Here is a 10,140-nt window from a genome sequence, read left to right as displayed (position 1 = left end):
CATAAACATACATGTCACGTAAAGCCAAGAAGGAACAGGGGAGAGGAACGGATTTGAGAAAAATCCCTCTAACCTGAAGTGCCTTTAAAACAAGAGACCACTCAGACGTGGTGGTCTCCGTGCCATAGAAAATAAGCTATGAGGGGAGACAGCAATGAGTAGCTGCATGAAGGAGCCAGGAGTCAAACTCCCCATTTCAAGAGTGCTTCAATTCAAGATTTTTAAGACAGGGCTGCTTGCATATTCTGCAGGCAGGCACACAAGAGGAGATCCTGGATGCTCTTAGGATTTCTAAGTGACAGCTACAACAGCATCTCGGGTGCTACCGCACTCAGTGCTTTCCACGCTGCTGTTCTGCAGACACCATCTCAGATATACCCACACACTCTGCCTTTCTCTTACAGAGAAACTTAAGGCTGCACTTGGCCGTGAGCCCACTGTACTGTTCTCTTTTATTAACTGCAGCTATAAGCAGCAAGGAAGGCAAACATTGCTGGGGCACGGGTGGTTAGACAGCTTCGTGTGCTGCCTGTGTCAACGAATGCCATCTGAAGGGGGGCTGGAGTCAGCAAGCACCTCTGCAGTGTGGTTGTGAAGATGGCTGGGCGCTTGTGAGGTGACCCCTTCACCTCCAAAAGATCCCCTTGCAGTCATACAAGTTGTCGCTTGCTCTTGATCCTAGTTGTGTTGTCCCACCTTACACTGTTCAAACTGAACTAGGGGAACACTGGTCTGCTTTAACATCCCCAGTACAGCTTAAGGCTGAGGCAGAAGACATGCAGAAGCCTTCACATGGCCTTGGTAAGCCATTCCCGTCACTTGTTGGGAAGACATCGCCCAATGTGGATGCAGCACAATCAGAATGACACTGCTTGTGGTGCTGCAGCCTATTTACATTAAGGACAAGAGATGGGCTAGACCACTATTATTGCATTTACATTACAGTTTATACAAATACAATTTTGTCTTGAACAAACTCACGCTATCAAGACTAATTGATGTCACCTAAGGCCCAGGCCTTAGGGCATTTGCCAGCTCCAGGGAGAGACGTTCAGTCAGGGAAACTCCTAATGCCCTGTGGAAGCTATATGTTATTTGTGGTACAGCCTAAACTCTCCTTCCCCAAAGCTGCAGGCTACGAACTGCTACACCATTGCTTCCAGCAGCCTTAAATGCATTATCAAACCTAAATTTCATTTAATGGGCTTAATGAATGTTTACTTTAATTAGCATACATTCTGAAGAGGAAATGAGTAGCTTTCACTTTTTTCTTCTTAATATCTACCTCTGTTTAGCTTTATCTTACTTAGCTGCTGTGTAATTTGGCTATAACCCAGCTCTAGGGGATGAAAGCAGAGTTATGACTGCCCAGCTAAGAGTAATTTTTATGGCACACATGCATTCATTCCTTCATGGGAATATGATAGAAACTCACTGGTTGATGCAGGGCTTGGAGCAGGGAAAACGTCAGCATCTTAACACGATACATCTAGAGCTAAACACCAATGCGAGCAGGGCTGCTGCACAATAGAAAACAAGCTAAGGATGAGCCTGCACACGGGACCCAGCCCTCCCGTGCCTAAATACAGTCGGGGCAGTAAAGCAGCTTCATCAGGCACCCATGAGCACAAGGCAAAGCAGGGCAGCGAGCCTATCAGCCTACCCAGGAAACCAAGCTGGGAACGCTACGGAACAGCACTACTCACACCACCGGTCCAGAGCTCACCCAGCAAAGCCAAAAGACAGAGCCACAGCCAGGGCTGCCCTACAGCTGCCGAGAGAAAGAGTGAGACCTCTGGGCCTGTGCTTAAATGGAGGTCATGGTCGATGGGCAAAATGCGCCAGGTAGAGGCCCAGGTGAGACTGCTTGGAGCAACGAAAGCCTGAGGGCACCCTCAGGACCCTGCTGCTTGAAATGCAGCTACTGCCCTTTGCAGTGAGAACCCCAAACCTGCAAATTTCTCTTCATGTAACAACAACTGCTTTAAACAAGAGTGTGTATTTGTAGTGCCAAGTCACGATCCTTGGGATATGTGCCTCTTTTTGCCTTGGCGGTCAATCCTATTGATGTACGCAGTATTGGTCCAGGCTGTGCTAATATTGCATCAAACATGCATGAGCCTACAGATCTTAATCAGCTCAATTATTTTTATGTGTGCTTATTATATATATCTAGGCCATGGGTATTATTGCTGTTGATGGAGGATGTTGGTTTCTAGCTGCGGGAAGCATAGCTGCTGCTGTTGAGTATGTCTTAGAAGGGCAAAGAGAAACATGTAAGAGGTGGAAATTTATTTTTTAAACAGGTAAAATACAGGTGTGAGTTTGAAGGCTTTTTGATCCGTTGCAGAGCTCTGACCCTAGCCACATTACTAGCTACGTGATAGTACGCTTGAGAGTCGACCGTTTTCTTGGGAGTGGTAAGGTGATGGTTTTTCTGGTTGTACCAGTAGTGTTTTCAGGCCACTACTCTGTGCTTAAAATAAACCCTTGGATTCCAGAAAATCATGGGCAGAAAGAGAGATGGATAAAATCGTGGCTCTACTACCCTTCAGCTGGTGAGAAGCTCGACTGAGATTTTTGCACTAAACGTGTGCCGTTAAGGGAACATCCTTATCGAGATAAAAATAGCTGGATGAGAAGACTTAATATGCAATGAATACACGAGACCATGACCATTCCTTTCTTGCCCCAGGATAGCTGTGCATCCCCAGGCACGGAAAACCGTGCAGGCGCTTTTCTACCTCGCTGCCACCTCTCGAAATGTCCAGAAGAGGTCGGTGTGCCCTCGCTTTTAGGTTAATCGGATGAAACCTTTCCAAACGTATGTTTTTATTTAGAAAATGCTGAGCTGTCTGGAAAGTTTGATCAAGAGGGATGCAGCTGTATTAATGTGCTTCTTCCTGGGGATTTGGATGTATTTTCTTAGCGGTATAAGGGAACCAGGGATCAGGGAGACAATATGCAGGCAAACAGCTCTGCTGACCACATCACTGGGACTCAAATATTTTAAACCTAGCATCATGGGATTTTAACAGCTAAATCTTGGTGTTTAGAATTCATGGTATTAGTTAGATTGAGGTTTCTCTCTGCAATGGGACAAATTTGTGAGCAGCCTGGATTTGCTCCAGGCTAACAGCAGAGAAGGACTAGATCATGTCTCTGCTGGCAATCACTGATGAGCTTTTTCCCTTACAGCTTTCAGACTCGGTTCTCTCTGGTCCCTATGAAGGTCACTGGAACTGCAGCAGTGCAGCCGAGCCTTGTGCCTTCTGCAATAAAGAATATCAGCAGCATCTGCAACCGATGATAGGCTTCTGCTGTGCTTTTGGTCCCCAAAATGGTCACCGACAGTTTGCACGCCTGTGGCCAGAACATCAAGGCCCCATAGTTGTATGTGGGTCTGACACTTGTCTGCATTATGCCTCAGCACTCCCAGGTACCTTTAAAAAGAAAAAAAAAAAAAGAGGGGAAAAAAAAAAAAAAAGAGTACTTCTCAGTCCCTAGTTAGGATATTCAGCAGTGCATCTGCAAGCTCTCTGCACGGCGGTAGGCTTTATCTTCTTTAGTTGGAAATGAGTCATTTCCCTGTACTGTACTGAGATGCCCAATTTCCTTGGAAATTGTTCAGTTCTGCAGAGTCCCCAGAAATCACTTATTATTGGACTCTCTTTGTGCACGGGGTGTTTTACCTCAGTCTTAATAGATGTCTGGGGATCTTTCACAGGTTAGAGTAATTACAAAAAAATAATAATGAAGAAAGGATAGAAGCAACTGAGACTTTACCCAGTTCATATTTAATGTGAAAGGCAAGTGACTCTTCTGTGTTGGCCACTGGCAACTCATCATATAGCCCCAAACCACAGCTGAGCAGAGTTTAATGACATTTAAAGCCTGCTAAATGAAAAAGGACAGCTTTCACACTTGTGTTAGCTGGCTGGCTGAAATGATTGCAGTTTCAGCTGTGTGGACTTACAGTATCTCGTACAGGACACTTGGAAATGAGGTGCAGATACCCCACAGCACCCTATGAACTACAGGAGAGTGACAGTGGTCAAGGAAGACTTTGAGGTCTGTAGGGTGGGCTTGTAGACCCTTACCTACAGGAACTGTCAAGAACAAGGATGATGGAAGAGGTGAAGCATTAACCGTACTGAAGAGACATGGTGGCTCAGCAGATAAGCAACTGTACAGCGATGCACTTTTAGATCTGTGCATCCAACATGGTAAAAATATAATCACTGACAATTTTACTTGCCTGAGAGCCATGTGCATCTTGAAAGTCTTCAGATGCTGGGGGATGGCGGACACAAGAATTAGGTCTGTTTTCAACATGCTGATCCAGTCTTGTTGGCGTCGCTGGAAGCCCAAGCCCAACAGTGATGCAGGAAAAAGGGCTGTGCAAAGGGTAAACATTGTTGCCATCCCACAGTAACCGGGGCCTGCCCAGCCAGTCTGCTTGGGACAGGAGCTTGTCAGCAGGATGGCTGTAGTTATTACCATAATACAGGAAACAATAGTCATGGGGAAAACACGAGCACGCTCTAGTTTCTGCTCCTGCCCCAGTCAGAGGGGAAGAAGGAGAGCGGTGCTGTCACGGAGGCATTCCTCTGGCAGCCACATGCTCCTCAGGGCTTTGTATTCTGGGCTGCAAGCTGGGAAAACCAATTTTTCCCATTTTAATATTTCCCTCACCTGTTTGAAATCCCAGCTCCGGCCTTCCCGGTTAACTCAGAGAAAGGAGCTGGCTGCAGTGGATTCCATCAGCTGGAAAATTCCTGATTTCTGAGAAAAAAGGCTGAAAAGAACCCAAAGGATCTTTAAAAGAAATTCCACGAGATCTGAGCTAGACCAAACCTCTGAAGCCTGACCCAAAAGCTTTGGGAGCTTTGGAAGAGCGGTGTCACGGCATGTGAGCACCTCGCTGCACGATGCGTGAGGTACTGGCGCAGGGAGGAGGAGGAAGATGTAATGTAACAGTAAATCCAAGATGCAGCCATCGCAAACCCAACTGCCAGGTTTAAAGCCTCAGTGAGTTTTGCGGGCTGGGGATTACCTCATTTATTTTCAATTTTATTTGAGGCTCTTGAACCAGGCCGCTCGCAGGGCCTGCATGAAGACAAGCCGTGCACTTCAGGCCAAGCCCAAGATGTCACAGAAGGGCGCTTTTATTATTATGACACGAAAATGTCAAGTTTAAGCGCACTATTTCGAAATTAAACCCGAACGGCCGTCACCAGGCGCGGCGCCAGCGCGGGCCGCGGCTCCTCGCTGACAGGATTTCCGCGCCCATCCCTCCCGCTGAGGGGAAGGAACGGCCCCCGGGGTCCCCCCGCTGCCCCTGCGGCCCCGCAGGCCCCATCCCGCCGGCCGCGCCGCTGGGAAGCCTCTGCCCGGAGGGTCTCCCCTCACGGCCCCGCCGAAGCGGCGCCCCCCGCCCGCGCCCCCTCGCCCCGCGGCGGGGCCGCGCTGCATGCCGGGAGTTGTAGTCCCCGCCGCGCCGCCGCCGCGCCCGCTCGCTGCGCGGGAACTACCGCTCCCAGGGTGCCGCGCGGCAGGGCCGGGGCCGCCATTCCGCCTCCCGCCCCCCCCCTATGCCGAAGGGCGTTCGCCCCTCCGCCGCGCTGCGGGGCGTGGGGTGACGGCTGCGCTCCCGGGGGGCTCCGCCGGCGGCGGGAGGGCCCGTGTGGCGGCGGGGCCGGGCCCTGGGGCTGGCGGGGGCGGCGCTATGGCCGGCAGCCGGGACTTCCTGTGACAGCCCATTTCCTGGTCGGATGGGGCCGGCGGGGGGCGGCGGCGGCGGGGTCGGTCCCTGACGGTGCTCTGGTGGCCGCCGGGAGCTCCGCCGAGCGGCGATGCGGGCCCCGGGCCCTACCGGCAGGCGGCCCCCGCCGTAACCTAGCCGGCGGGGCTGCGGCTGGGCCGGCCCTGGGCACGGCTGCGGGGTGCATGGAGGCACCCCCCGCCCGCAGAGAGGTACCGGGCGGGGGGCCCTGTCGGTCGGGGCTCCCCTGAGGGGGCTGCGGCGGCCCCGGGCCGTGCGGCGGGGTAACGCCTCTCTCCCCCCCGTTATCCCCCTGTGGTTTTGCAGGTGTGAATCCCCCGGAGCACAGCGCGCCTGCTCCGCCCGGCCCCGCGCGGCGAGCGGCCCCGGGGCCCCCTCGGCGGCCTCGGCCGGCTGCGGGCGCAGCGAGGCGGGGGGCTCGGGCCCGCGGGCGCGGCGTCGCCCCCACGGCCAGCGCCCGGCGGCCGCCCCCGGAGCCATGAAGAAGTTTTTCGACTCGCGGCGGGAGCAGGGCGGCTCCGGCCCCGGCTCGGGCACCAGCGGCGGCGGCAGCGGCGGCGGCGCGGGCAGCGGGTACATCGGCCGGGTGTTCAGCATCGGTCGCCACCAGGTGACGGTGGACGAGGTGTTGGCGGAAGGTAAGGGCCCCGCGGCTTCTGCGGAGCCTTCGCGGCTCTTCCCAGCCCCTTCCCCTCGCAGCGCTGGCGGAGGGAGTCTCCGGCCTTTCCCGGGCACGCCGCCCCCCCTCTACCCCCGGCCCCCCCAACTTGTCATTGTCCTTGACAGGCTGGCGAGCCGGTGGCGTCTGACACGGCAGCTCTTCCCGCGTGTAAACCCGCTGTGGGTTTGCTGCGCTTGGTTTGCTTTTGGTGTGTGGTTTGTTTGGGGTGTTGGTTTTTTTTTTTAATGCTTTAGGAAGCGAGAGGGTTTCAAGGAGTTGTTTCCCACCTTCCCGAAGCTGGGACTTTAAAAAAAAAAACAAACAAACAACCACCCCCACCAAAATTGTCAGATGTTTTGGTGCAGAGCAAGGTGCTGTAAATAAAGAAAGAAGTGGTCTTTACTCTTAACTTTCTTCAGCTGGTTGCCTCCTTTTCTACCTTAAGCAGAGGGGAATGAAACACTGGAGTAAATTCCTTATAGATATATCATGCACATAGGCTGAGTAGAGCTAGCTGTGATCAGGGACGAGGGATTTCTGTTTGTGTGGGGTTTCTGCAGGGGAAGCAGTAATCCCAATTAAATTTTTTTTCTTTTTCAAAATAAAACCATTAAAGAACTAAAATTGAACAGCAGGGGTTATAGAACTCTATATGCATACAGTCCTTGCAGAGCAGCAAGCTGCTGGTGGTATTTTTTCCAATTCTAACCAGTGCGGCTGCTTTGACTATCATTTTACATTTAATTTGTTAGGGCTATAAGGAACCTTATGAATGGCTCTGGCTGGTAACCTTAGCCTCGACCTTCAGGGAGATGTTGGCCTCCTTAGACCTGCTCCTGGTCTGTCTCCTGCACAGCATCCTTTGCGATTTCAGTCAAAACAGTGTTTTGTTTTGATCTTGTAATTGCGAAGGAGAGGGCAGCTGCTGTATGAGAGCTGAGTGGGAGGACCTGTGTTGGCTTTTACAGAAAGAACCCTAAAATGGAAAAGGGACTCTGTGTACGCTGTGTGTGTTGAGGTTTTTCAAGTCACCACAGTGTACAAGAAAACGGGTCTGTGACCATCTTTCAAACATGGTTTCTGATACGTTCTGCTGTGTGCTGTGCTGAGAGGAGCACCAAAACCACCGGTCCTTCAACTAGTAACTATAGCAATTTTATTTTTTTTTAACCTGACTTGAAATTAGTAGTATAGGTTTGCCTTGGTTGATATTTCCAAAGCCCTTTTGGCCCTCAAAGCTTAGGAGCTATGTGAACTAAACCTGAGAAGCTGTCAGTCTGTGTGGTTTTTGTTTTTTTTTTTTTTTTTAATGTTGGTTGGCCTTATCCTGGTAGCATGGGAAAACATTTTTTTTTTTTGCAGATGAATAATCTGTTGGCAGGTTCTGCTCTGGTGCTGACAGTGCCGGAAAGTGAGCCTGTGTGTCACTGGGCTGTCTCCTGCTCGGCCGGCCTAAGCTGCAGCCACCAAAGGAGCAAGGTGGTAGTGCGGATTGTGCGGAGAAGTGCCTCTGCTCCATACCTTGCAGTCCTGGAGGAGCTGCTACTTCTGAGGGCTTTTCCCTGTGACTCCTGGTTTCTTGGCTGGCCTCTGGGATGGAGCATAGCCTAGGGTTGGCTACAACTCAGATCTGTGGGCACAGGTGCGGCAGGTCTGTGAAATAGGTTGCTGTGTTCTCTTCCTGACCACGCGATAAGGCTATGGAAGTTCTGGTGAAATGTGCTATGCAGGTGGCTTCCTCCCAGTTGGGCTGCTGGTGTGGGGAGTCAGAAATCCTGCTGTGTGGTGAGCTAAGTCTCCAAGGGGACAAGAGCGAGCTGGCTCGTGGGTTTGCAGGCTGTTGCCTTTTGGTGGGAACAGAGGGGTGAAAATGCAGTTTCCTTTATAGGGAAGGTAGGTCATCTGGGGAGTCAGCATGGGTCAGGAGTGCTGCAGCATTGCGTACTTCTGGCCTTTCGGTGTAGCTGCGTGTGCTCCCCAGGTGCTGGTAAACAGCCTGTTTTCACGGACTCAGCTGGAGACCTGGGGAGCTCTCTGGCAACTCGGTTCCGGCATTACTGACATCTGAATCCTCGGCTGGAGAACTTTTTTGCATCTGCAGTGAATTTTGGTGGTTCAGCAGTGTTGAAAAGGCATCTTGTGAAGTCTTGGGCATTTCTGCTAAAAGGGAAAGTCCCCTGTGAAGCACTTTGGAGGAGGAGGAGGGATATCCTGTCTGGAAAAGAAATGTCTCTCATCCCCATTGCTTTAGAAGGGAGAGGAAAAGCCTGTGTTTTGGTGCAGCGTGTGAAGCCTAGAAAATAAATGAGATGTAAAAGTGGCTTGAAAGAGTCTCTGGAATGGTGATGGATGGTGTGGGGGGAGACTCGAGTTGTGAGCCTGGGGAACTGGTTGAACCAGAATTTCTGGAATTAAAGCCTGGGGATTTACCTCTATCTGTCAAAGCTGTCACTGGTCACCCTCAATTCTGCTGAGCAACCCTGCTGAAGATGACTGCTCCCTGGCCCAGGATGGGAACCAGGAATCCTGAATGCAGGCACTGCGAAGTGTGCCAGATGGCTGATGTCTCCACGTGCTTACAGTCTCTTGCGTAGATCCCCCAGAATATCTGCTGCAGTTAGGTACACCCCCCACCCCCTTAAAAATAGGTGTCTGGATACTTGCTTTCCTGGGCAGGGAGGAACGTTCCTTCCTTCTGGAAGGAAGTAGATGGGAATAATCTAGAAGGAACTTGAGTGGTTGGTTGTCTTGGTGTTATAATGCTGGTGAATCGGTATTTTTTTTTTTTTTACAAACATGGTTCTTAGTTGAGTCTTTGTAGTCATCTTGCACTAATCCGTACAATAGCATGAATAATCTCTTGAAAAAATTCCCCTCCAAGTTTGTATGAGGACTAACAGCTGTGGGAGGTCAGCACTGCTGGCCTTGGAGTTCTGTGAGGCCAGGGTTAGAGTCAGCATCATCATCATCATCCTAGTGCTCCGGTATGGGCTGGGGGGTGTTGTTATTGACTTTAGGGTGATTGGTGTTTCGAGGAGCTGAGGTGAATGCCCAGGAGGCATTTGAGTGTCTGGATGAGTCAGGCTACTATCTTCCTCTTTTGTTTATGAAAAGAAACCAAAACTGTGATCAAACTGGATGGTGCTTTTGGTTCCTGCCGGTGTGTAGGGAATGAAAACCACGACAGAACCCTGCACTGGAGCCTTGAGGAGGACGGTGCCTCTCTGATGAGGACCAGAGTAGCAGAAACATTTAGAAGGATGTTGCCATAAATCAGGAATTTGCTAAGGAGTTTCTGGGATGTGCATGTGTGGCGAAGTAACGCAAGTCACAGGTACTACTCTGAGCTAAAACAAAGAGGGTGGGGGTTGCCCCAGTGTCACCTTCTCAGGGGGCTGTGTTTTGTGTTTCTCTGGGTACCTGCGATATTGTAAGAGTGCTGAATTGATCCAAGTGTTGATGGGATGCGTGTTTGAGCTAGGAATTCGTTTGTCTTGGTCTACTTCTAGCAAAAGATGCTGTGTTTCTTTGGTGGAAAGTCACTTTTTCAATTAGGAATGCTTTTCTGAAGGTGGTAGTTGTAGTCTTTTCCCCTTAAAATGTGGAAGTTAGGGGATTCAGGTTTAATAATTGTCAGATATTTAACGGATTTTTTTCCAGATACATGCCCCTGTGTGTGCTGCTAGCTAATGTG

General features: G+C 51.0%; 1 protein-coding gene across 27 annotated transcripts in view; it reads left to right on the top strand.

Annotated features, from left to right (window-relative positions):
* Positions 1 to 5,570: 5,570 nt before the first annotated feature.
* Positions 5,571 to 10,140, top strand: part of AAK1 (AP2 associated kinase 1) — an 85,498-nt gene continuing 80,928 nt past the window's right edge. For 14 of the 27 annotated variants that reach the window (XM_055695968.1, XM_055695969.1, XM_055695961.1 and 11 more), the window contains exons 1-2: positions 5,572 to 5,976; positions 6,092 to 6,423. In XM_055695968.1, coding sequence (XP_055551943.1) covers positions 6,264 to 6,423 — 160 coding nt within the window. In that variant the 5' untranslated portion in view covers positions 5,572 to 5,976; positions 6,092 to 6,263. Of the gene's footprint in view, positions 5,977 to 6,091; positions 6,424 to 10,140 lie in introns of all 27 variants that reach the window. The other 13 variants (XM_055695980.1, XM_055695979.1, XM_055695977.1 and 10 more) reach the window with 4 other exon arrangements.

The sequence above is a fragment of the Falco cherrug genome, chromosome 18 (genome assembly GCF_023634085.1).
Source record: "Falco cherrug isolate bFalChe1 chromosome 18, bFalChe1.pri, whole genome shotgun sequence".
Classification (NCBI taxonomy): domain Eukaryota; kingdom Metazoa; phylum Chordata; class Aves; order Falconiformes; family Falconidae; genus Falco; species Falco cherrug.
The sequence above is the reverse complement of the archived record's forward strand: the minus strand, read 5'-3'. Positions and strand labels throughout refer to the sequence as shown.